This window comes from Gallinula chloropus (genome assembly GCF_964237585.1).
Source record: "Gallinula chloropus genome assembly, chromosome: 1".
Lineage (NCBI taxonomy): Eukaryota > Metazoa > Chordata > Aves > Gruiformes > Rallidae > Gallinula > Gallinula chloropus.
The window spans coordinates 211,587,985-211,614,240 of record NC_140085.1 but is presented as its reverse complement, the minus strand read 5'-3'; the positions used below and the strand labels follow the sequence as shown (position 1 = coordinate 211,614,240).

The 26,256-nt window shown below is 44.8% G+C and overlaps 1 protein-coding gene across 1 annotated transcript in view; it reads left to right on the top strand.

The window, feature by feature from the left end:
- Positions 1 to 23,194, top strand: part of KATNAL1 (katanin catalytic subunit A1 like 1) — a gene marked incomplete at its 5' end in the record, with an annotated part of 40,156 nt that extends 16,962 nt beyond the window's left edge. The window contains 8 exons of the mRNA XM_084278798.1: positions 1,723 to 1,882; positions 11,237 to 11,361; positions 11,870 to 11,975; positions 16,694 to 16,852; positions 17,806 to 17,932; positions 18,873 to 19,007; positions 21,306 to 21,432; positions 22,930 to 23,194. Coding sequence (XP_084134924.1) covers positions 1,723 to 1,882; positions 11,237 to 11,361; positions 11,870 to 11,975; positions 16,694 to 16,852; positions 17,806 to 17,932; positions 18,873 to 19,007; positions 21,306 to 21,432; positions 22,930 to 23,128 — 1,138 coding nt within the window. The 3' untranslated portion in view covers positions 23,129 to 23,194. The remainder of the gene's footprint in view (positions 1 to 1,722; positions 1,883 to 11,236; positions 11,362 to 11,869; positions 11,976 to 16,693; positions 16,853 to 17,805; positions 17,933 to 18,872; positions 19,008 to 21,305; positions 21,433 to 22,929) is intronic.
- Positions 23,195 to 26,256: the final 3,062 nt, after the last annotated feature.

Here is a 26,256-nt window from a genome sequence, read left to right as displayed (position 1 = left end):
GCTAAACTCCTGGAACTAGAGGCTCCTGTAGAGGTAGGTGGGCTTTTGGTGACAGTTTCCTTTCTCATGTGCAGGGAGAAAGCTTTTCCAGGTCAGCATATTTAAGCAGCTGAATTTATTGATGGGTGAGGAGTCAGTAAGGAGCTGGAACTGAAGGGTCTCGAAGGACATGGCAGTTAAAAATCACTCTCTAACTACAGATAAGATGACCTGTGTGTTAATCCATTGGTTAGTTTTATTGCTAAACACGTTCTGTTAGACGTGGCGTTTCTCTTCTGTAAACACCTTCAAGGTAACTTTTCTAGCTAACAGTTTTCTCAAAATAGATATTTTTGTATTTTCTAAACTCCCTCTTTTCACCCTAGCAGAGCTGGGCACAGGTTGTTGGAAACAACAAATCCAATTTAAAAACAAGAATAACATTTATCATGACAACATTTTCCTCACGTCATAACAGCGTTATAATAGGTATATACTCACATAAACAAAGGAACAAAGTAAAAGGAGAGACCTTGGTTAGCAGAAAGAAATGCCAAGTTGATTTGTAAATTTATGTGCTTTATGATCATCAAGCAAATGGATCCTTTTAAAAAAATGCTAAGAATGTAATTGTAAAATAATATTAACTCTGATTACTTTTGTGAGTGGTAGAATTGATGATCAGAATTGTTGTAGTAATGTTAAATGAAGTTCAAGATGTATTTCTTCTTGTGTCGTTCTTAGAGGTAAAGGCCAAATAGCTCATCTGCTTTTTGAAGCAGAAGTTTAAATCCTGTGCAAAGAAGGAAGGAAAATTAGCCACCCCCCTGTGCTGTTAAGTTTGATGAAAATGCATACGAAGCAAAATGTAGCAGCTGTATCCAGCAGAGCATATAAGTATCTGCTCTTTTCTAAAACCCTATTCCAGGAAACTGATTTTTTCAGTTAGCCAATTTTGAGTTACTCAACACAAAAATCAGCAGACGAAGTAACAGGGGACGCTATTATTACTTAATTAGTGACACTAGCTAAAGTTGGGTGACATTCCTGGCCATTTATATTCCGAGCTCAGTCGCTAGAGCGCTGGGATACCTCATCTTAAAACTAAATTCTTTCTCTTCCTGCCACTGCTGAGTTCTCTTTAACGCTGGGAGTGATGCACACTGGTATAGGTGGTTGCAGCACTGCTCTGTTTTGCTTTCTAGGCAATTTTTGTGTTTTGACACTTTCCCACAGGGGAATGAAGTCAGAGGTAGGAGGATTGTTACAAAATTCTCCCTCCTTTGTTTTCAGGCCTGTCAAAGTTATTAGCCAGGGATTTCTTTTATTTGTTGGTTGTTTTTAAACCAGGAATGTCACTTGGTTGTGTAGAACTTGTGCATATGGATATAGCCTAATAAAACTTCCTGGCTTGCAGTCAGAGGAAATGACCATTTGAAGACTTTTACTAAACTACTTCCTCAGTTGCTATATGCATGTTGGTTTGTTGTAAGATTGGTTAGAAATGCTAATATAATAGTATTGTTACTTTTTTTTCCCCTCACTGTTAATTTTTTAATTTATTTTGTATTTTTTTGCTTACTTTGGGAGTCAGACAGACCCAGAACTATGTTGCTAGATTTGTAGATAATACATGGGCATTAACGCGCTAAGGGAATTAATGAATAATTAGAACCCTTCCTTCTTAGCGTTGCTTTTTTTCCCTGTTTTTAGCATGTTTTTGTTGTGTCTGCTTGTTCTTAGGGCTCCACCTCAAATAAAACGTCCCAACAGAGAAGCAAAACCTCTGAGGAAAGAATCACCAGGGCTGCAGCCTCGCGGGGCTGCGGGCAGAGCTCACGCCCTGTCCAAGGCTGCGGGCAGCCGCGAAAGGGAATCCAGAGCAAGAGGAAGAGAGGACAAGGTAAGAAGTGGGAAAGAAAGTTCCTTCTCCTTCTTCCCCACTCTTCTTTTTTTTTTTTTTTTAAAGGAATCTAATTCAGGCCTTTTGTAAAGATTTCCTTGTAAAAAATGCAAAAGAGAGACCAGTGCCTTTCTCTAGACTTTAATCATTATGAATGGGGTTGCAGAGCACCGTGGAAACAGTACCATGGTAAAATTTAGGTGTGGTTAGAAGTCCTGGACAGTTCTCTAAATGCATTGTTTCTAGGTAAACCTGTGCCAAATTATTTGAAATTGCATACTTAAAAATTATGTGAGGGAGACATAGTAAAAGCCAACTCTGAGCAACTTTGATTTTCTTTAGTTTATGAAAAGGGTTTTGTATTTATTGTACTATTTAGGAAGATGCTTTTTGGAAAGTCTTTGTTTTAAAAATAAAAACAACGAACCTGCCCTAAGTGATTTTGCTCTGGCACGGGGGTTGGGCTAGATGATCTTGGTGGCACAAGAACAGGCTGTCTCAGTCTGTCGGAAGAGGAGTCGTCGAGGAGGGAAGTCATCTTGGCTGAGTAGAGAGATCCAGGAAGATCTTCAGGAAAAGAGGGGAAAAATATGACCTTTGGAAGAAGGGGTAGGTGTCTTGGGACAACTATAGGAATTTAGTGAGATCATGTAGGGAGAAAGTCAGAAGGGCTAAAGCTGAACTGGAACTCAGACTGGCCAGTTCTGTAAAAGACAATAAAAAGTCCTTCTATAGGTACATTAACAGTAAGAGGAGGGGCAAGGAGAATCTCCAGCCCTTATTGGATGCAGAGGGAACATTAGTGACAAGGGATGAGGACAAGGCTGAGGTCCTTAATTCCTTCTTTACCTCAATCTATAATAGTAAAGATGGATATTCCCTGAGTACTCATCCTCAGGAACTGGCTGACAGGGAGGGGAAGAGTAATAAAGCTCCCATGGTTCAGGAGGAAACGATTAGTGACCTACTTGGCCAGTTAGATACCCACAACTCAATGGGGCCAGATGGGATTCACCCAAGGGAGCTGAGAGAGCTGTCAGATGTGCTTGCCAAACCCCTTTCCATCATCTACCAGCAATCCTGGCAGACTGGGGAAGTTCCACTCGACTGGAGGCTGGCAGATGTTACCCCCATATATAAGAAGGGCCAGAAGGAGGATCTGGAGAACTACAGGCCTGTCAGTCTGACCTCAGTCCCTGGGAAGATCATGGAGAGAGTCGTCTTGGGAGCTATCATGCAGTACAAGTGTGATGGCCAGGGGATCAGGCCCAGTCAACATGGGTTTACAAAAGGTAGATTCTGCCAAACTAACCTGATCACCTTCTATGACAAGGTGACCCACATAATGGACAAGGGGAAGGCTGTGGATGTGTCTACCTGGACTTCAGTAAAGCCTTTGACATGGTTTCTCACAGCATTCTGATTGAGAAACTGGCTGCCACTGGCCTGGACAGGTGGACCCTCAATTGGGTAAAAAACTGGCTGGATGGAGGGGCCCAAAGGGTGGTGGTGAATGGAACCAAATCCAGCTGGAGGCCGGTCAAGAGTGGCATCCCCCAGGGCTCAGTCCTGGGTCCAGTCTTGTTCAACATCTTTATCAGTGACCTGGATGAAGGGATTGAAGCTCCCTCAGTAAGTTTGCAGATGACACCAAACTAGGAGGAAGAGTCGATCTGCCTGAGGGTAGGGAGGCTCTTCAGAGGGGTCTGAACAGACTGGACCGATGGGCTGAGACCAACGGGATGAAGTTTAACAAGGCCAAGTGCAGAGTGCTGCACATGGGACAGAACAACCCCCTGCAGTGCTACAGGCTGGGGGAGACTGGCTGGAGAGCTGTCAGGAAGAGAAGGACCTGGGGGTGTTGGGTGACTGCAGGCTGAATATGAGCCAGCAGTGTGCCCAGGCAGCCAAGAAGGCCAATGGCATCTTGGCTTGTATCAAAACCAGTGTGGCCAGTAGGTCTGGGGAGGTAATTGTGCCCCTGTGCTGGGCATTGGTGAGGCCACACCTCGAGTGCTGTGTCCAGTTCTGGGCTCCCCACCATCAGAAGGACATTGAGGTCCTGGAGCGAGTGCAGAGAAGGGCAACCAGGCTGGGGAAGGGGCTGGAGGGCAAATCCTCTGAGGAGCAGCTGAGGGAGCTGGGGCTGTTTAGCCTGGAGAAGAGGAGGCTGAGGGGAGACCTTTTCACCACCTACAGCTACCTGAAGGGAGGTTGTAGAGAGGTGGGCGATGGTCTCTTCAGCCAGGGGACAGGAGATGGGACAAGGGGCAATGGCATGAAGCTGTGCCAGGGCAGGGACAGATTGGACATTAGAAACAAATGTTTTCCTGACAGAGTTGTCAGGGCTGGAACAGGCTGCCCAGGGAGGGGGTTGAGTCACCTTCCCTGGATGTGTTCAGAAAAAGGGTAGCTGAGGTACTTAGGGATCTGGTTTAGCTTTGGATGGGAATGGTTGGAATTGATGATCTTCAAAGGTCTTTTCCAACCTTGTGATTCTGTGATCTCCAGAGGTCCCTTCCAACCCCTGTCCTTCTGTGATTCTGTGAAATAAATTAGGCTAAGTTGGAGATTCTTTCCTCTGAAGACCCATGAAAAAGAAGCGGCACTGAAGTGAATGAAGCAGCGATTCACTGTCAATAGCAAGTAGTGATGTCAAGGGCAGGATTGTTTTGTGGCTGAAAAAAATAACTGTGTGCAAACTGCTGTTTCTGAGACACTTGCACTTTTAAATTTAACTGTGTAGTCAGTGCCAGGAACTGATACAAATTGAGAGTGTACTGAAGCAGCTTCACTTTCCTGACAGATACAAGGAGCCCCTTCCGATGGGGGCACACAGGATTGTACTTGGATAGATGAGTAAGAAAATATTTAGGCAAGTTTTCTTCCAAATGAATATGGTTAGTCTTTCTGTGGCCTCTTTATTACAGATTGCTTCCTCACAGCACAGCAAGAACTCAAAGATACACTTCTTCCATTATGATTTCCTTTGTATTAAGTGATCCCAGCCCTTACCACCATCCCTACCTAGGGTTGTCAGCAGTGCCACTGAGTGACTGCACAGATCACATTTAATCATTTTAGAAATCTCCCTAGCTTAGATCAGTAAGATTTAAAATACCAAGTCTGCATCTTGCAAGCTATAAAAAGCACGTGAATATCTACGAAATTATTTACATTTTTGCTGGCTCTATGGAGAATTGGAGTTGTTGTGCATGGCAAGTTCAGCAGATGTGCTTGTACAAGGCAGCCTGCAAAGTCTTAGCTCTAATGGGGGTAAACTCTGCTCTCAAAGCCTTTTGGTGATGGGCATTATAGGGCTTTACTATAAGGAGCCCAAAACAACATGACTTGCACAATACTTGTCTCTGGGAATAAAATAATTAGCAACAGTGCTGTCAGGTGGATGGAAGAGTCCTGAAGGTGGTTCCATTTCATATGGTACACTTGAAATGCTACTCTTACCTGAATACATTCGTCACTAGGTGGCAGAAGGAAAGTATCACTGCTCTTCCAAAAACACCATCACACGTGCTGTTGGTTTTGCCTTTGTCTAGTTACTTGGTGGTTATTTTACTCTCTTTTTCAGGGGTGTGTATGCAAAAATCGCAGCAGGTCACAAACTCAGGAGACGTAGGATGATTTTTGTATGGCATCCATGGAAATTCTGAATGAAGGAGGGAAATAGCCAGGTGTGGGAAGTGAGAGAAGTTAATGCAACTCTCTATATTTTACACACAGGCATGAAAATAGGTTTAATTTCCCCTAGTTTTATCCTTGCTTAATTTGCAAGTATTCGTGTTCTTCAGTTTCTGAAGCTACTGGACCTTACCCCTATAGCCTAGGATGTCCAATCAAACAGGTTCAGTGATTCTTCATATTCAGTTAAAACTAACAGGGCAAAACTGAAGCTTCAAACTAGGTAACCAGCTGCTTCTGTTTCAGCTCTGTAGTGCTTGGGTTTGGGGTGGTTGGCTAGGAATAGTTGAAACATATAATGAACTTGGATGCCATGTCCATTACTCAAGGTGTTGTAGTGTAAATAGGTTGTATGCTGTCCTGACTACACCACCCCCATGAAATATGCTTATTTATTTGTAATATTTTTCAAGATAAATACAGCAATATCATGTATGTTTTAGAAATGTTTTGTCTCACTTTACATGTGATGCCTTCTTTCACTGTTTCTCCTCCCCAGACCATATAATCTTTTCATTCTGACTGTAACTATCTTGAGGTAAGGAGCTTTAACCTGACTATGCCTGTAAAATGACCTTTTGGAGAGCTATACAAGATCATTTTGAACTGCAATTCACCGCATGGTGTTTATCCACTAAACCCTTTTATTTACATGTTCCTTTTTCTAAACTACGGTTTTCAAGTGCCTCTTCCTTCTTAGTTCCACTGGAAATTATTATGTTTGTTCCCAAGGTACCTTCTGCTGGATCATTGCCAAGAATTTTAGCTTCTCTTCAGTAGTTCAGCTTAAAAAGGCAACATGAATTCTACCTGTATGGCCCTTAGAAATCACGTAATACCTTATCTAAACACCAGAACACGTCATTAGGAGTACTCTTTGGGTTATTTTAGATTGCCAGTGGACAAGGATGGTAGATACTGCAAAGGACATGAAATGGCCAAGGGCTGTGCCACCGTATCAGTGAATTTTAAAATCAAGGAAGAAATTACTTTTTTTATCCTCTCTTCATTATTCTGATGTGTGGCATCAGAAACAAAGGCAAGGCAGATTACAGGAATATGGATGTGAGGAGTATTGTGTCCAGTTCTGGGCTCCCTGGGATAAAAAAGACAGGGATCTCCTGGAGAGAGTCCAGAGGAGGCTACAAAGATGATGAAGGGCCTGGAGCATCTCCCCTGTGAGGAAGGGCTGAGTGAGCTGGGACTGTTCAGCCTGGAGACAAGAAGACTGAGGGGGGTCCTTATGAATGTTTATAAATATCTGAAGCATGGGATGCAGGGGGAATGGGCAGCCCCTTTTCAGTGCCCTGTGGAGACAGGACAAGGGGCAATGGCTGCAAGTTGGAGCACAGGAAGTTCCACAGCAACATGGGGAAGAACTTTTCCCCAGTGAGGGTGCCAGAGCCCTGGGACAGGCTGCCCAGGGAGGTGGTGGAGTCTCCATCTCTGGAGAGATTCCAGCCCTGTCTGGACGCCTGTCTGTGCAATATGAGCTGGGGAGCTGCTTTGGCAGGGGGGTTGGACCCCATGATCTCTCCAGGTCCCTTCCAGCCCCTATGATTCAATGAGGTAGCTGTATTTAGGTGGAGGCACCCACCTCCATGCATTGGGACTGGAAGGCTGCATAATCTCCACCCAAGAATGCTGAAAGAACTGTTAGGTGAAATTGCAGGGCTGGGAGAAGAGATTCCCAGTAAAATTTATTTGGTCTGCTGGTGTCTTGTGTAAATGGTGAGTTGTGCTGACATGGTTGGTTTTAGTAGGGGAAAAGTGATCCAGACAATTGGAGTTGTCAATTTAACCTAAGCAGTATGCAGACTTTTACAATGAATTTAGAATGGATGAAAAGTGAAAGTCTTGGGGCTATCAAGAAAGTGGAATAAAGTGTAATATGATGTCACAAGCAAAGGTGTTGCCTTTGCCAGCACTTTTCTTTAGAGTTCTAGTTAAAGTATTAGAGAAGGAAATCAATCTACCTGGATGCCACATGGGAAGTAATTAGTTAATCTAGTCGGTATGTGATGTAAAGGAATTGTAAGGTGGGAAGGAATTAGGCAGCAAAGGAACGTAAACAAGTGGTAAATACCAAGGATCAGTCAACTGACAAATCATTTGTGGATTTCCTCAGGAGTAGAGACTGTTGTTTTATATTTACATTTGTGACACTGGCACAAAAAAAAGTGTGTGATTTGATAATTGAATTTGCTGATGACATTGAGTTTGGAAGCACCATCACCAGAAGAGGTGAATGAGGCTGTCACACCGGAGGAATTAGATGACTTTGTGCTGGAGTCATGGAAATGGGATAATGTTCAGCAGTGCAGAGCAGCCAGCAGTGTTCTCAGACACTACAAGAATTATTTCTGCTAGATCTCAGCAGTGGAGGAGCAGAAAATTTTGGATGTGTCAGCAGAAATTAGATCAGGCTGAACTTCATTGAGCACATCACCTTTTCCCAGCGATGATGGGCTGTGCTGGCTGTTGGAGGGAGGCACAACCAGTTACCACCTTTGCCTTTGACAGTAAGGAGTGGAGAGTGCATCTGGCAGTTGTGACTCTGTGAGTAGTGGGGAAGAGCCTGCAGAAAAGTAAGATGTCCTCAGGACCCAGCTTTGGTCATTGCAGCCACCATGGTTATCCTACATGACTGATCTGTTTGAGGTTGAGTAGAAGAGGCTGAAGTCTGTTGGTTTGTTCAGTCTAGAGAGGAGGAGACTGACGGGAGATTTCACGGTCTGTGGCTTCCAGACAAGGGGGAGTGAAGGGGCAGGCACCAATCTCCTCTCTTTTGGTGACTAGTGATGGAGCCCAAGGAAATGGCATGAAGCTGAGACAGGGGAGGTTTAGGCTGGACATTAGGAAGAGGTTATTTACAGAGAGGGTGGTTGGGCACTGGAATGGGCTCCCCAGGGAAGTGGTCACAGTACCAAGACAGAGTCCAGGCAGTGTCTGGACGATGCCCTCAGTTCCGTGCTCTGACTTGGCTGGCACTGTGTGGAGCCAGGAATTGGGACTTGATGATAATTACGGGTCCCTTCCAACTCAGGAGATTCTGTGATATTGTGATATAGCCATGGCAGTCAATGCAAATTGACTTGGCCCAGCTTGTTGAGGCGTTACCAGCACAGAGAAGAGACCCCCCATGCCATTACAGGAGGCCCTGGTGAGGCAGCAGCTGGAGTATCTCGTGTGTATTTCCACAACCGTACTCAAGCAAGATGTGTTCATATTACAAGGGAAGGGAGGGGGTGCCGAGGGTTGCCAGAATGAACTGGTAATTGCGTTCAGGTTGTGTTCCCAGAGGAGGTTACTGGGTTTAGTAAGTGAAGGCAGAGCACAGGCATGCTGCGAGTACGTCAGGGTGGTGGAGGCCTCAGTGAGGCAGCTGCCGAAACCAACGCACGAACTTAGACGTGGGGTAGAAACACATTCCTGTTGGAAATCGGGCTGTTAATTCCAGAGGGTTAGTGCAGCCCTGACAGCTCTTCCTGACGGCAAGCCCGGCCCCTGGCCCAAGCCGGCGGTGTTTCGGCTCTCGGCCCCGCACGCAGCCGCCGAGGAGGCGGAGGGGCCGGGCCCGGGGCCGTGCTGCCGCCCGGCGGCTGCGCGGGCGCTGCCGCCTCCATACCCGCCGCCGGGCCTGCCTCTCCCCTCGGAGCGCCATTCTTTTCCGCCTTCAAGAGCTGCGTCACGGCCGGGCCCGCTGTCGCCAGCACTGCGCGATGGGCCGGCCCGCCAGCCGCGCTCGGTGCGGGGCCTGAGCGGCCTCCTCAGCCTCCTCCGCGGGCCTGCAGCGAGCCGCCCTGCCTTCTGCTGGTTGCAGCCTTCATCCTGTTTCTCCATGGGAAAACCCCAAACATCCCGTGTGTTTTGAGAAATCTCCGCGCTAGGCAAAGCACTCGGCTGCAGAGGGATGAAACAAAGGCAGAAAAAAACATGAATTGCAGGGTTTTTTATTTTCCTTCTTGCTTTACAGTCACGTCTGAATTCTGTTTTCTCTCTTCTGAAAACCTAGGAACTCTGCAGGGCTTTTCTTTCTGTTTCAGACCAAAGCATTACAGTTTTGACACCAGCTTTTTTGTCTAAACACAGCTCGCAGCTCAATTTCCATTGCAAAACCAAACAAAACCACCAACCCCGAACCACCCCTGGATCTGCGAGCCCTAAACACGGAGCTCACTTGGGAGCAAGAAATAAAAATAGTGGGAAGATCAACTGCTCCCTCACAGGCCTCATGTGCACACGGCAGCTGGGAGGGGTACAGTCACCACCACCACCTTTTTCCACGGCGAGGTTATTTGCGTGTCTCCAGCTGCCTCTCAGCCTGCCTTTGCCTAGGCTGCTTTTGTCCAGCCAGCTGGGATTCTTTAACTTGCTGCTGATAGTGTTTAGAAGCTGAGTTAAGAGTCCTAAAGTAGCTCCCTGCTCGGCCTCCTTCATTAAAACAGTGCAGCTGCTTTTCAGGCACCAGTCAGATGCTGCTGTTGAGCTGGGAGGGGAAGCGGTTGCCTTCTGAAGCGGGAGAGGAGGAGCGTGAGCCCTGATGCTTCAAAGGGAAAATGTTACTTCACCCCCATAAGCTTAATGGTACTCTGGAAGTACTAACCAGAGACTCAGGGCTGTTTGTGGGAGAGGCAGCGTGTGGCTTGGTTGTTGAATGAGCATTGGCATGCTGCAGAAGTTATTGTAGTTCAAAGAAACCTGGCTGAGTTGGGAGCTTCTTTAGGGCTTGTTGTGCAGCTTTTAAATAAATATGACCTTTTAAAAGCATTTTAACTGTTTAGGGAGTTGGCCTGTGAACAAGAGGAGGGAAATAGATAGTTTGCAGTTGAGGTAAGGAGAAATTGCTGGGTAGGAAGGTTTTGATTAAAAAAGGGGAGCGAATCTTCTTGTTTTTCCTCCATCAAAGCCAATGGGTGTAGCAGCTTTTTTGTTCCTTTTCAGTGATGATGGGGTGCCAGTTGTTTAGCTCTGAAAGGTAAGTGTGTTAGGTGAAGCATCTTCAAAATATACTTTGGATGCTCTGGTCGTCAGATAGGAGTTAATCTGGCATGAAGCTGCACACAGCCTGCTTTGTGAGGCTGTTTCTGCATTCATGCCTTTGGCTGGCTTGGAAGCGTGTCACTTCAGTCTAAAGAGTGGTCTGGCACTGTTAAGAGACCCTGGTTTGCTGCTTTAAAACCAAGCAACTAACCAGTCAACCAACCAACCCACCCATCTACCTTGATATGTAATCAGCTCTGATGGGGTTTTATTACTGTGAACTGTATCCACAAAGGAGGCATGGTGCTGTTGTGGTGGAAGCACAGTGGAGGTATTTAAAAGGCATGCAGATGAAGTCATTAAGGACAGGATATAGAGGTGGACTAGTCAGGGTTAGGCTGTGGTTGGATTTGATGATCTAAAGAGTTTCTTCCACCACAGGCGACTCTGTGAAGCAACCATGAGTGTTTGGGGGGCTCTTTGTGGAATGAGTGTAGGCTGTGAACATGCTGGTTTTGCTGGCCATCGGGGTGTTGAGATAGCTGTGCTAAAGCTTGAAACATTCTTGTGCCTTCTACGCAGAGGTGAAGCAGTCAGCATTGTTATATGTTGCTAGTAAAGGGTATTTAGAAGAACAGTGTCCTTATAAGCGTGTGTGACTTTCACTTCTAGGGAAAGAAAATAACCCAGGAAGTTGGTGAAGGGGAAATTGCAAAATTTGATGGAGCTGGTTACGACAAAGACTTGGTGGAAGCTCTCGAAAGGGACATAGTATCAAGGAATCCAAGTATCCATTGGTATGAGGATTTTCTTAAATAAATTGCTTTTGCTAGTGTGGAGCAGGAGAGAAAGTATCCTCCTTCTCACTCTTACAACAGGGAAACCATCATAATTTACAGATAAGCAAAACAAGGTGTTTTTGTTTTAACAGTTTATTAATTTGATTGCAGTTATGCTTTTGTTGCTAACAGGTATTATGTGCAGCACATCCATTACAGGTACTGCTGAAATCAAAGTACACTCTAGAGAATTTTAAAGATACCTCTTTGGTGTTCATGTTGTCCAGAATAACTTTTAATTAAGCAGCTCAGTGTAACTTGAGTTGAAAACAATTTTTTCTCTACCTTCCAAATGTGGATTCAATTTTAGGTCACAGGATTATAGGAGTGAGTGCTCTCATGAGGCACATACAGGCATGCTAAAAGAGATGGTACTGTGTGACTACCTTCTCCATTTTTTCTTGTATAAAAATAGAAGAAATATTGTTGTACAGGAATTTTATACAAGTTTATTCATCTTGCACAGGGATGACATAGCGGATTTGGAAGAAGCCAAGAAATTATTAAGAGAAGCTGTCGTTCTTCCAATGTGGATGCCTGATTTTTTCAAAGGGATCAGAAGACCTTGGAAGGTGGGAATTTACTTGGTATTTTGGTAAATGGCAAGCTGGAGTTATGTATGTCTGCTGATGTAATGTGCGTGGATGCCTGCCACAGAAGGCTAGAAAGGCAAATGGGAAAGATCAGGAGTTTGTTCGTGCAGTTCTCTCATCATGATTCATGTAAAGTGCACTGAAAGGAACAGCTGGAAGTGCATGCAAGCTTTACAGTAAATAGTCATTCTTTTGGATTTACTCAGTCATAGCTTTTGACATTGTAATGCTTTCTGTATGTCAGCTTGCACATGTGAGCAGGCGTGTCGGGTGTATCGACAGAAGCAGAAATGCTGAATAGAGAGCTCTGCTTAGGATTATGGTGCCTGTTCCTCCACACTTCGGGGAGGAAAGCAGCCCTTGGGGCTGTTTTATTCTGCCTGCGCTGTTTCTCAGGCTGCAGACTGAGAGCAGGGTGGTGCAAGGAAGCAAGGAGAGGGGCTAAGCTGAGCGTTGGTTTAGCTTTGTGGTTACACATGCAGCTGGCCATAGTTACTGGTGGAGTGGGAGAAATTCAAAGTGGGAGAGCGAGCTGCAAGTGGGGCAACAGGACTCAGCTGGCCTGGTTGATGGACCAGAGGTGAGCCCAATCTGGGCCTTGCCTAGAATTGAGAAGGGAGGAGGTTGCTGAGCATTTCTGTAAACAGAACATAAAATTATTTTGGTTTTGTTGTGGAATGGATTGATGCTTCTTTTGGGAATAACTAGTCACAGCACAAAGGCTTTCTGGTTACAGAGAAGGATTATTAGGGAAAAGAGACTGTTGCAAGCTGTTATTCAGAGCCTGGAAGGCAATGTCATGTGTAGGGAATGCTCCTGCATTGCTCTGTATGTGAGTAGTTTCTGTGGTTTAGTACACTGGTTGAGCAGCATATGTCAGATCTGGTGATACTAACACTTGCCCTTTTTTTTCCCTTTTTGGACCTTGTATTTCCCTGGCTTATGCTTAAGTCTGATCCTCAACAGCCTGTGGTCCTTCTGCAGCCTGTGCCAGTCCTAAATCCTCATTATTCTGCTTATTTATGAAACAAAGCCCTGCAGGAACTGATGAGTGGAAGACTTGTCATTCTTGGGGATTGTGTCTACAGACAGTGAAGAGGGGAAGTCAGAGGGAGTGGGAGCTGATGGCAAGAGCAGAGATTGCTGCTTGAGGGCTGTTCATGGAGGTTTTAGTGAATTCCAGAGGGCAGCCCAAACCTACCCCAGGCTTGCATGACCTTTGGGGTTTAGAGCACTTGTGGTCAGTACCAGTGGGCTTGAGGTTAACCTTAAGGTTAACTGAGCTACCAGCTTGGACACAGCCTAGATAGCATGGGTTGCAAATGTTAGGGGGAGATTTGAGTGTGTTTTGGATGGCTGGGTTTCTCTCTTTTCCTCTTGGGATAGAGTAAGTTGATTTGTACCCTTACCGTAGACTACAGGGGCTCTGTATATCCAGTCTGAAAAACTTCCAAGGGAGTGAAGAGCTGCTACCCTATTGTTTGCCTGTTACCATGCCCAGAGGGTGTAGTACCATCTCTCCTTAAGGCAGGTATCTCAGCAGACTGCAGAGAAGGTGAAGAGTGCCACTGGCCTTGTCTCCAAGTATCCTAGCAGCGAATAAAGAAACCACAGCCTGGTCTTTTAGAGAGTTACAGTCTCCACCTCTTTGCATGAGATTATCTTTTCCTACTGAGCAGTGTGGCCTTTGAAAACTAGGTGCTTGTAGACATGGAAAAAAATTCTAAGATCATTCCCTCTCTCCAGTCTGAAATGCAAATTGATTTCTGATGAGCCCATGAAGAGTCTTCATTGTTTGCCTTTTCCCTGGTGACTTGTGAAGCTGTAACTCTTCTGAATTTATTTTTCACACAGAACAGCATGTATTTTCCCTACTGTTGACCTCTGACTGTGCTACAAGGATGAGAAGTTTTGAAGGGAAGACTTATTTCTTGCTGTAATCAGTGTAGCAGCAGGCATTTGTTGAGCATTCAGGACAATAATTCAGGGAAAAAGGCAGCCAAATCTGGTTTGGGATGTTCAGACTCTCTTGAGAACAATTCCCAAGACAGGCCTCAACAGTTTCTGCCTGCATTCAGAGGATGGTGCCTTGTATGAAGGAGCCAGCTGTCCTCCCTGCCTCAACACAGGTGCTGTGTAGTGGCAGCCTTGGCTTTCCCAGTGTCCACAGGCTTCCTCTGGCTCTGTCTCCACACGGTTTTGTGCCAGCAAAGCCGGTTTGCTCGCTGTGCTTCCCACTGCTCCGCCAGTGATTGTTACAACAACAAGAAGTAACCCCGCAGTGATTTCATCAAAACACTTACTCCCTGCGGTGCATTTCAGCTTCTTATTGGAATACTTTGGATTAACAGAGCCTTAGAGGAAGAATAAAGAGGTCTTTGTGTTTGTCAAGGATTTTAACTAGTGAGTAAGTGCCAGCCTCCTAGTTTGCAGAGAAAGAGTGATTTGATCCTGTGTGTTTCGGTTTGAAACTGTGCATATCTTGTTTTGCTGAGAACTAAAGTTCTTTTTCTTTCTTTCTTTTTCTCCTCTTTTCTTTTTTAACTGATATTTCTATCATCTTTATCCCCAGAGAGCTTGGTTTTCTGTACGCCTAGTGTGGCTTCTCTGCACCTCTCTTATACACATATATAATGCCACCAGTATCTTGTGCTAGGCAGTGCTCACTCTAATAGGTAGACTGGAGGTACAGAGCAATGGGCTTTGATTTTGGCAGTGAGCAGCATGTGTAGGTGAAGCCAGAATCTGACCTTCCCTGACAATGGAGGACCAAAGCAATATCTAAAAAGTGATGTTAGTTGTTGCTATCACCAGGTCCTGCAGTAAACACAGTTTGTCAAACACAGGAGTCAAATGTGATTTGAGCTGAGGTGAAGCTTGTTTCAAAATGCTGAATAAACACATTTGAAACTGGGAGAGAACAGTAAGTCATCTCTCCCCTGCCTGTCACAGGCTGAGTAAATTTCACCCACTTACTCCAGGGTTGTACTTGCAATACCAGGCAGCTCAAATCACGGTGTAAGTCTGAGTGTTCATGGGGGGAGAAAGAGTCCCTTTACTTTTTATGCTTGCTGCTCTGGAGCTTGGAAAAACCTCGGGCAGCCCGAGGAGTGACATTGGACTGTTGGTTGTATGGGTGTAGTGTGAATGTTTCTGACTTAATTTACCAATGAATGCATGTTGAGCTTGCATTAGCTAAGTGTTAAGTGGCAGTAAAGGTATTAAGAGTTAATGGAAAATGGAATCCAGAGAGGCTATTGCTTTTGAATAGTACATTTTTGAATAATTGCATTCCCGGTTGATTCGTTTTTATAGATCTATTCCATGTCACTCTTTGTGCTTTTTTTGAAGTAAATTTTTGTGAGGAACAGATGAAATCTCATTTGCTATGTGGCTTGCATTTAACAGATATTTTATTGCTCTGGCATCTTATGTAAGTTATTAATTGCAAAGCGCATTATGATGTGCAATTCTGATTCTAGCTAATTTGATTACCCTTGCAACACAGTACAGCTTTACTTCAGGAAACTCTTGTTAGCATGTAATAAGATCCTGCAGTTGAATGGGGAAAAAAAAAAACCAAGCTCCTTGAGCAGTACCTTTTCATAGTGCCATGCTCAAAACCAGCCTTATTCTAGTGCTGTGCAGGGATGGAACAGTGTGTTGTCCCTCTCCAGCACTGCTCATGAAAGGGTTGGAAAGGCAATGCCTGGAGATAACTGTATGTAGATATATTATCAGGAGTGGTTAAACAGTCTCAGTGCTGCTGTGTTAACTGGGGTCCTGAGAGCACTGTGTGTCCAGCTGACAACCTGCTTGAATAATGACAGGTAAGTGTGCTGAGCTTCAGAGGTTTGTGCTTCTTACTCTGTCTGACCACGGATGGAAAGACAGTCTGGTGATGCAGATGCCAACCAGGGACTTAACAATTTTAGTTCAGTTTTCTTGTTTAAAGCTTTCTGAATAACCATTGAGGTTCTCATTAGGCTTCTGTGGGACTGAGCAGTAGTCGATGTGAACCACAGTTGCTTCACTGTGAATCAGAAATAGCAGCGCTCTGCTGCTACCCAACAGGTGAGGATGGCATTCCATCCAGGAATTGCTCAGACACTGTCATACAGCCACAGAAATACTGAGATGGAGAGATTAAACACTGGGACAAGCCCTTGTTCTCAGTGAATGCTCTTGCTCATACTTAAATGCAAAAAAACAAACAGATTCATATATAGAAATCATCAGGATTTTTTTGCAAAATGTTTTTCTACAGAAAAATGCTCTATTGAGGGAGCACAACGTTCTGCAGAAGTAGTTTGGGTCTTGTCAAGCTTTTTTCACGAAAGGGCCTTTGTTACAAAACAAAGAATTAACTCTCTTAGCTGCATGTGCAGCCTCTCGTGAGTTGGGAAAGGCCTAAGTTCAAGTCCAGGCTCTGCCTGATTCAGTCAAGGCTGTAGATCTCTTGTCTGCTTCCCAGGTGATAGGTGCAGCAACAGTTACTGGCTTTCATGATTCCTACTCCAGTGGAGTGATAGGAAAAATAAAGCCCAGAGCCCTGTTCTCAAAAGCAGGATTGTTGCCTTTTGTTTTCCACTGAAATAGCAGTTATGTTATTAAACAATTAAAACACAGATCTTGGATGTAGTGTAGAGTACCAATTGCAAAGCTTGTTGTTCATTACCTTTTTTTACACCTTTCAGGGCGTGTTGATGGTTGGTCCTCCTGGCACTGGCAAAACAATGCTAGCAAAAGCTGTTGCTACAGAATGTGGAACAACGTTCTTCAATGTGTCTTCCTCTACCCTGACGTCTAAATACAGGGGCGAGTCTGAGAAGCTGGTCCGCCTCTTGTTTGAAATGGTATGTCCTTAGTGATGTGGTCTGGGGATTGAGGTGGGAGGGGGCATCTCCCTTTGTTTCCTGCCCCTCTAGGGACTTGTTGGAAGCCTGGAGTTCATTGCACCCCTCAACCAGGTAGAAAAGCACAGTCTCTGTGTTTCCATCCTTTTCTGACACGTCATCAAGGATTAAGAAGGAAATGGTTCATCATCCATGTTTAGGATAGAGTGTTCCAGACTAGAAATAGAGTCATGGCATAGACAGAAAGTCAGTTCTTGGTTATGGGATAAGGCCATAGGAAGTAGACTTCAAATTGGAAGGTATTGGGAACTGTTGTTCTAGAAGCAGTAGATGTTGGAAGGGACCCCAAGGATCATAGAGCTCCAACCCCCCTGACACAGGCAGGGACACCAACCTCCAGGCCTGGAGCTACACAAGGCTGCCCAGGGCCCCATCCAACCTGGCCTTGAACACTTCCAGGGATGGGGCATCCACCACCTCTCTGGGCAGCCGGTTCCAGCACCTCACCACTCTCTCTGTAAAAAACTTCCCCCTAATATCTAATCTAAACCTTCCTTCCTTTAGTTTTAATCCATTCCCCCTTGTCCTGCCAGTGTCTACCCTTTGAAAAAGTTGATCCCCCTCGTGCTTATAAGCTCCCTTCAGGGACTGGAAGGCTGCAATGAGGTCCCCCCACAGCCTTCTCTTCTCCAGACTGAACAAGCCCAGCTCCCTCAGCCTTTAGTTCTGTTTCTGTTCTGAAGGATGGACACGAGCCTCTCAGTGATGTCAGATCTCTGACTTGAGGAGTAGGGTTAAAACTCAACCATATGCCAAACAGCTTCTAAATCGGTGATTTACATATCTATGTGTGAAGATATGTATGTAGCATGTCCCGTGGGATTGGCTTGTGGTGTGATGAGGACCTGTGTGGCTGCTGCAGCCTTAACAGTGATGTTTTCCTTTGAATAAAGGCGAGGTTTTATGCTCCAGCAACGATCTTCATTGATGAGATAGATTCCATCTGCAGCCGCAGAGGCACATCCGACGAACACGAAGCGAGTCGCAGAGTCAAGTCAGAGCTCCTTGTGCAGATGGACGGTAACAAGTGTTTAGATCCGAGTTTGGGGCTGGGGGGGCTGTTTCTTTACAGGTGGGAATGTAAGAACTTGAGCAACCTGGAAAACCTGGCTTTAGGGATGGGGGAAAAATAAGGCAGAATTTGAGAGTAGTTTATTTTTGGAGCGTTTAAAGGCACATGACCGAAAAGTCTGTTCTGCTTTATTTCTTTTAAAACAGCCATTTTGATGGTAAATTGAAAACTCATGTTTAAAAGACAGACTCAGGAAGAAGCAGATAAGGAAGATTTGTGTAGACTTGTTTAACACAGGGCTTTAATTTTGATGCAATTTAAACAAATTTCTCCCCTTTGCTAGAACCTCCAGCTCAGGGACTCCATTGTGAGGTCTGATTTGGCTGTATTCTGCGGTGGCAGCTGATACTCACTCCCCTTTTAGTCAGATTTAGTACCTGTTCTGTGCAGGGGACCATAATGAGGATCACCATCTGGGGAGTACTGTACGGTGTAGCGGTTGGATAGCTACCTCCCTATTGCTGTTGTTATTTAACCACTGTTTACAGTGTCCTTGGTTGTGTAGGTTCATTGTGGTAAACTTAGGGTGGGCAACTTTTTGCTCCATGCTGGTAATTTCTTTGCAGTCCTTATTTGGGAAGCCAAGGAGTGACTCCTATGTCTTCTGTGGCCAGATTTGACAGAGAAAGCGCTTCTGGTGGGATTAGTAAGGCTACACTCACATGTGTCTGACTATTCTTAGCACTATCAAAAAAAGCCCTCCCCTGACTCAGCAAGAAAATGAACTGTCTATTGTCTGTGACAATGATGGTCTTGTCACACCTAAGCTTGGAGTCCTAACCACATCAAGCTTTCACTTAGCTTTGTCCTTTGTACAGTCTTTCTTAGCAAGCATCCCAATCAATAAGAGCCGTGGAGTGAAGTTTCTCTAAACTGTTGTGCCTGCAGGGGTAGGAGGTGCTCTGGAAAACGATGACCCTTCCAAGATGGTTATGGTGTTATCAGCTACAAATTTTCCCTGGGATATCGATGAAGCTCTCCGACGGAGACTGGAGAAGAGGATTTATATACCTTTGCCCACAGGTGTGTTTGCTATGAGCGTTTTCCTTTAAAATGGCCTTTGCTATACAGCCTCAAGAGTGCTGCAGGACTCTTGGGTTTGGGAGGAATCTTGATGGTTTTTGTGGTGAGCAGTGAAATCGAGGGGTTAACCATTTGGCTGGGTAGCTTTGTTTTTAAAGAGAGTGAGAGCAAGAAAAAAAACCACAACTGCTTGCTTGGGGGGCTTAAAAACAAAGAGTTGCAGCATTTCATTACAAGCCCATTGATGGGCTCTTACATTTTGAAAGAGAGTTAGTTTTAATGAGCCTGGAATTATTTTAAATGTTTAACAGTCAGTCCTTGAGTGATCATCAAAGGCAGCCTTTGGACATGTTCAGAAATATTGCAAATGCACTCCGTGCCCTTGCAGACAAATGCAAAGAAGTGGATCCATGAATTTTCACTTAGGGGCTTAGTTCATTGTAAATCACTGCTTGCTCTCCTTTATGGCTGTGCCTCGAGTCACTCAGGATGCAGCAGGCTGATTGCTTTCCTGCCCTAAGACAGCTCTGCTTGCATTGTCTTTTCCTAGCTGTCATTCACCTGTCCTATTAATTTTGAGATTCCTATCACTTGGAGTTTGCATAGCTTCGTTTCTTCCTGGTACAGTGGGTGCCTCATCTCCCTGCATGAGCACTCAGGATAACAAGATGCCTGTTGGTGGTGACAGCAGTTGTGATTGAGTTTAGCAGGTATAAGGACACTTAATAGTTCTACAGCTTGTCTGTGCGGCTCCCAGGCAGTAACAGCTCCTAACAGGATGCCTGTCTTTATGACCAATTAGTTTAAAATCCTATCACTTCTTGCTCTTGTTTCTAATTAAACCAGATTGGTTTTTGACATAGTGTATTACACCCTGGACAACATGTGAGGTGTTTTATTTCCAGTCTCACGTTCTGGTGCATCTATTCTGCAAAGAGGAACGTTGAGCTGTTCTGGGCAAGTCTGTAAACGATGCGTTTGTAGCTGTGCTGTGTGATTAATGTGGTCAGGCATTTTAATTGAAAAAGTGATATGGTGTGGCACATACACACTGGTACATTGTGGAATTCAACGTGAGTATATTCTGATGTGTTTCATATTCAAAATACTGCAAGGACTTGCTTATTCCCATAGCAAAGATTAGAAGAATGTTCTGTGATGCAGGATGCTCTCTGCAGGTATGCCATATGTACATTGTGCTCTGTAAGTGATAAATACTCATTTTATAGCCAGTACCAGTTGTCTGTGATTGATAACTCTGTATTCTTGGCAGATCTACAAAGCACTCAGACCCAGCAGCTTTAGACAAGCTTTCTAAATCCTTTTATATTTCTACACCCTCCTTTTTTTGTTTTAATTAGGGACACAGATAAATAAAGCATAAGTGTGGACTTTTCCTTAAGACTTTTAGCCTTTCCTACTGCTACTTCTGTTGTGGTTGTCCTCTAGGTCATAAAAATGGTTCTGTGGAAATAAAGATGCTGAGCTGGTATATTTTTCTGCTACAGTAAAAACCATCCTCCTCTTTACCACCCTTGTGCAGAGTAGCACCAAGGCCTAAGCTGTCAGCTGTGAGTTCCCTGTTAGAGGCCTCGGCTGCGTAACGCGTGTGTCCAGACACACACGTGCTTGTGCCCCCTACTAGAAAAGCAGGCTGCCTGAGTGCTCCTTTACACACTGTGTGCACACTGCATCTGGGTCTGAAAGCCGGGTTACCAGCACATTGGTATTGCAGATGTGTTAATCTGTGTGTTTGCTGTGTTAATGTACCTGCTTTCTGTCAGACTTCAGCAGCTTTCCAGGGTCCCAGCTGAGGAAAGTGCTTAACCATCTGCTTAAAGCTCGGCCTGTCCTTCAGGGGCTTGTGCTATCTGAAGCTCTGCTTAATGGAATTCTCACTGTGGCCCTGATGAAACTGGGTGAATAAATGCAATTGTACAGTGAACAGCAAGTGAATCCAAAGGGTTGTGAGAAGCAGTAGACATTTGTAGGGTTGTGCTTTTGTGTCCTTGGGTAGTAAGTGACCAAATGCTTTGTCACCTGAGACATAACAGATATTGTCAATGATACATGACTTTGGAATATGTCCCTGGAGCATGCTGTTTTACTATACCACTTTTAACTATAGACATTACTGTGTTTGATTGCATGCTTTACTGAGGTTTGTTTTGTCTCTTTCCTTTCCTTATATTAAACCCTTTTGTTGGTACTTTTCACTGAAAAATCTAAGTTGTGTTTATATATATATATTTTAACGTTGCTCTTGCCAGTATTTGAACAAATATTTTCCTGTTGTAGCAAAAGGCAGAGCAGAACTACTTAAGATTAACCTTCGGGAAGTAGAACTGGATCCTGATATCAGCCTAGAAGAAATTGCTGAGAAGATTGAAGGCTACTCTGGTGCTGACATCACTAACGTTTGCAGGTATCTCATTCCCCTTAGTTTGCAAATAAGACTGCATGCAAAGTCATCGTTGGTGTTATGTGGTAAGAGGCAATACCCATGACAGCTGGAGCCCTGCTAACAGTGACTGTGTTCAAGGCCCAAATGTATTTACTGGAACCATGTGTTACTGTCGTGTGGAACAGTCTAAAGTCCTTGGAGTCTTTCTGTGAGATGTGGTTTTCTTGGATCTGGAGAGAAGAAAAATTCTCTTGAGCAAATCTCGCGTTACCGTTGGCTGCATTTACAGCATTTGTATTTGTTACTGTAGTGCAAAGCAGGTTTGGTTTGGCTTTTGTTTTCTTAAATCCCATGAGTTTAAGAGCTAGAATTTTGTGATGCAGAGGAACCTTTCACAGAAAACTTTTTGGGGCTTGGAGCCTTTCAGAGAAAACTTCTTGGAGCTTCCATATGCTATGTGTTTGGACAGGACCCAGTGCAGCATGGTCTTAGTTTCTGCATGAATCTTCAAGGTGCAAGGGTAATACATATAGTTTATAGCACTAGTAATGAGTTTATTTCCATCCTGTTCCTGCAGTTTGTCTCATTTTTTGATAAATGAGACTTTTCTGGTGGAGGGTAGGTATTTAAAAAAGCATAGGGGAAGTCTTCTGTCCCTATAACATCAAGACCCCTGTCCAGAGAAGCCAACCCTTTAAGAACATGGCTTGGGATATTTTTTTTGTTCTTCCCCTGCTGCTTTGCTGAAATTGCAAAATGTCTCTGTGGTGCTGAAAACTTGGTGTGTGTCACACAGGGCAATAGTTAAATTACCTGTTCTCCCTGTGTTATCCCTTGCTGGGAAAAACCTGGGGAAAGAGAAAATGTAATTTGGGACTGCATGTGGGCTGAGAAATGAGCAGTGCCCTCTGTGCCAGTGGGCCAGATGAGCAGCATCCGAGCTGGGGAGGAGCCACGGGCACGGTGGCCTCAGCCCTGAAGGGTCTGGTGACACTAGTGTCTGACACCTCCTGCTCTGCCCTTTCCAAATCCTGGTGCTCTGTGTGAGCAGGCAGCAGAGCTGGGCTGCGCTCCCAATACTCACTGACCACCCTTTGGGCTTGCACACTGGGGAGAACATTGAAATCTGAGACTATGGGGATGCAAAATCCAGGCTACTTAAAAGTTTTTGAGTGCAGTTCCTCTCCCACCCTGCCCTTTCCTGCACTGAGGTTGTAAAACTTCGTCTCTGTGAATCATTGTAAAAGGTTTTCAGCTTTATAGTTTTAATTATCTCTGCACATTTACCATATGCTTAAATGGGTTTTGGTGCCAGTGCATTCTTTGTGCTAAATTAATGTAGTGATCTGGGAACATGGAAACTAAGAAAGATGCGAACCGCATCTTCTATGGTAAATAAATGCTCTTTTAAGTGATCCTGCCCGTGGTTTCTAGCAAGAGAACACAATCAAAATTCATAGACTTCCAGCACATGCTGCTTGCTAGCAATTAGCTGCATGCATTGTCCTGTATTTCCAGGGATGCCTCTTTAATGGCGATGAGACGGCGTATTAACGGCCTAACCCCAGAAGAGATCCGTGCGCTTTCCAAAGAGGAGCTTCAGATGCCAGTTACCAAGGGGGACTTTGAGTTGGCTCTGAAGAAAATCTCCAAATCTGTTTCTGCTGCAGACCTGGAGAAGTATGAAAAATGGATGGCGGAGTTTGGATCTGCTTAACCTCAGCGACAGCTCCCCTTTGCTCGTGTTTTATGGCTTCTGTTGTTTCCACTTGCAGAAGGAGTTAGAAATCTTTGGAAAGGTTTAAAGAAAGGTCTGCCTCTGCCCCCATCCCACCTCCTTCTGGTGACAAGGTCTTTTAAACTCCGTTTGCCTTTAAAGGGAATGAACACAATAACGAGCTGATAATGTATAAGACATTTTATCTTTGTAATAGTAAAACAAGACGAGCAGGAAGGGAAAAATACTTGTGAGGATAATCTTTTTATTCTTCCAATGAAGGTCAGTGTTACTTAACCTTCTCGTAGTCATCTTTCATGTCTGGAATCAATAAATCAGCTGGGGGATTGTGACTTTGGAGGAGCTAAGGGCTTGCTGTACCCCCTGCTCTTAAGTGCTACTTTTTTGTTGAACTGCTGACTCAGTCTCCCTTGAATGTGGCATCGAAGTTACTGTTCTCTCTCTGCTTGGATATTCAGAGAAAAGCCTGTAGATTAATTGGCCTGACACAGAAAATGAGGATCAGTTTTACATCAAGACATGGGCTTGACTCTCCTCTCATGTACACTCATTTGGAATTGATGTCACTTCAGACTGGATTGATGCTACCTGTGACAACTTCTGATGGAAATGAGAGGAAAAGAAAAAGCGCCTTGAGTGCTTTCAGTCTGATTTATACTTGATCTCTGAACATAGTTTGTACTTGTTATATCTGTAGACACCTTGAAGTTCGACCAGTAGGCACTTTGACTTAAGTTACATCTTGCACTTTTATGCTTGTGTATCACCCTATACTTTGTGCTGTCTAGATATTACTATTATTGTTATTTAAGTACCAAGAGTTTAATACAGTAAAGACACTAATATCAAGGCTGTCTTTAAAAAGCAAGACAGTCCTTAAAACATGTGGCTGTGGACTCCCACTTCTGACAAGACATGAACTCTCCTTGCTTTACTAGGCAATGGGATTTGCACCTTTTAATGTTGTAGAACTGTTCAAGCTTTTTTTTTTTAAATAAAGAATTTTTTAAAGGTATAAATGTTACTGATTTAAGGAAAAATAATCTGTAGGATCTCACATACGATCTTACCTGTTTCTTCCGTGCCCATGTACGAGTGCAGGATGGGAAGGGTTGGGTTATAAACTTAAACATGAGAAATCCTTTCTCTAGAGTATAACTGTCATGCTGACTCTGTGAGCTTTTCACAGATTGGGGCTGCAAGCCTGACATACAAAGGTTTCTCTTGGGAGGAATGAGAAGAGGAGGTTAGATTTACGGAGGGATATACAAGCTCTCAAAATGTTGGTGATTTGGGGAGCTAGGGCTGAAGTGCCTTGGTGGATCTGAGCTGTTGGGCAGTCTGGCCTTTGGCTCTCAGCTGGGACTCCTGGTGGCATAGCTAGATGTGGCAAACTGGAGTAAAAAGCAAGGAACAGCTGCTCTAGAATGGGAAAACACCCTTATTTGCTCTTAATTAAGTTCCTAATCGTGGCAATAATTCAGTACAGTGGTCTCCTGGACCGTGACATGGGGACCACTAAGGCAAATGCTGCTCAGTCCGTACTGTTCAGCAGCAAGGACAGTCAGGATGCATCTCTGCTGCCTGGCATTAGACCCTCTTATGCTCCTGCACAGGGAGGTTAGTGGAGAAAGACCACCAGCTTTTACCCTGTTCATGTACAGGAATCACAGAATCACAAGGCTGGAAGAGACCTTTGAAGATCATCAAGTCCAACCATTCCCATCCTAAGCTAAACCACATCCCTAAGTACCTCATCTACCCTTTTTTTTGAACACATCCAGGGAAGGTGACTCAACCCCCTCCCCGGGCAGCGTGTTCCAGGCCCTGACAACTCTGTCAGGAAAACATTTGTTTCTAATGTCCAATGTGTCCCTGCCCTGGCACAGCTTCATGCCATTGCCCCTTGTCCCATCTCCTGTCACCTGGCTGAAGAGACCATCACCCACCTCTCTACAACCTCCTTTCAGGTAGTTGCAGGTGGGGAGAAGGTCTCCCCTCAGCCTCCTCTTCTCCAGGCTAAACAGCCCCAGCTCCCTCAGCTGCTCCTCAGAGGATTTGCCCTCCAGCCCCTTCCCCAGCCTGGTTGCCCTTCTCTGCACTCGCTCCAGGACCTCAATGTCCTTCTGATGGTGAGGAGCCCAGAACTGGGCCCAGCACTCGAGGTGTGGCCTCACCAATGCCCAGTACAGGGGCACAATCACTTCCCTAGACCTACTGGCCACCCTGTTTTTGATACAAGCCAAGATGCCATTGGCCTTCTTGGCTGCCTGGGCACACTGCTGGCTCATATTCAGCCTGCAGTCACCCAACACCCCCAGGTCCTTCTCTGCCTGACAGCTCTCCAGCCAGTCTCCCCCAGCCTGTAGCGCTGGGGGAGAATAACTAATTAAATTAATAATTATTATTAATAAATAATACGTTTTTATAAATCCCTCCCAGGGCTTCTTCCTGGGGAATAACTGGGCCTTTGTAAAGAGAAAGTTTTGAAAACATTGCTACTGTCTGTCATCTCTTCCTTATGAGAGCTGCACCCATTACTCTTTCCTTTTTGGTTTGTTTTACTGCAGTAGGAGTTAGTAAAGATTCGTCTCTTTTGTGGCCAGTGCCAGATGAGCACCTCAGGTTCTGTCCCAGGAGAGGCACTTGCTGCCTGAGGAGCAAGATCCAGAAGGGAATGGACATAAGTGTTGATACCTTCCCCTGTCAGCTGCCCAGGAGCAGTGCGGGGAGTCAGCAATTGCTGCCCAGTAAGGTCCCAGTAGTAGTTTTCTCAGATCCATAGTGCACACAGCAGGGCCCTTCCTGCTGATGGAAGCACAGCATTTGGCAAAAATGTCATTCCTTAGCTCTTCAATGAGCCCTCTGTCTTAAGATGCTGAACTTCCTCTTGGATGTTAAGCAGAGTTCACTGTACTGGGCATTCCCTCTAGCAGCAGTTACTGAGGTACTACAGTCTTTTTCTCTAGAAGTCATGATTTTTAGCCCACCTATCTTTTCCTTTACTGCTGCAGAAGAGAAAAATCAGGTTTCCAGGCTGTAGATGTTTGTAGGTACGAAGGTCATGCCTGAGCATTACACCCATGTCTTGGGCACCAGAAGATGAA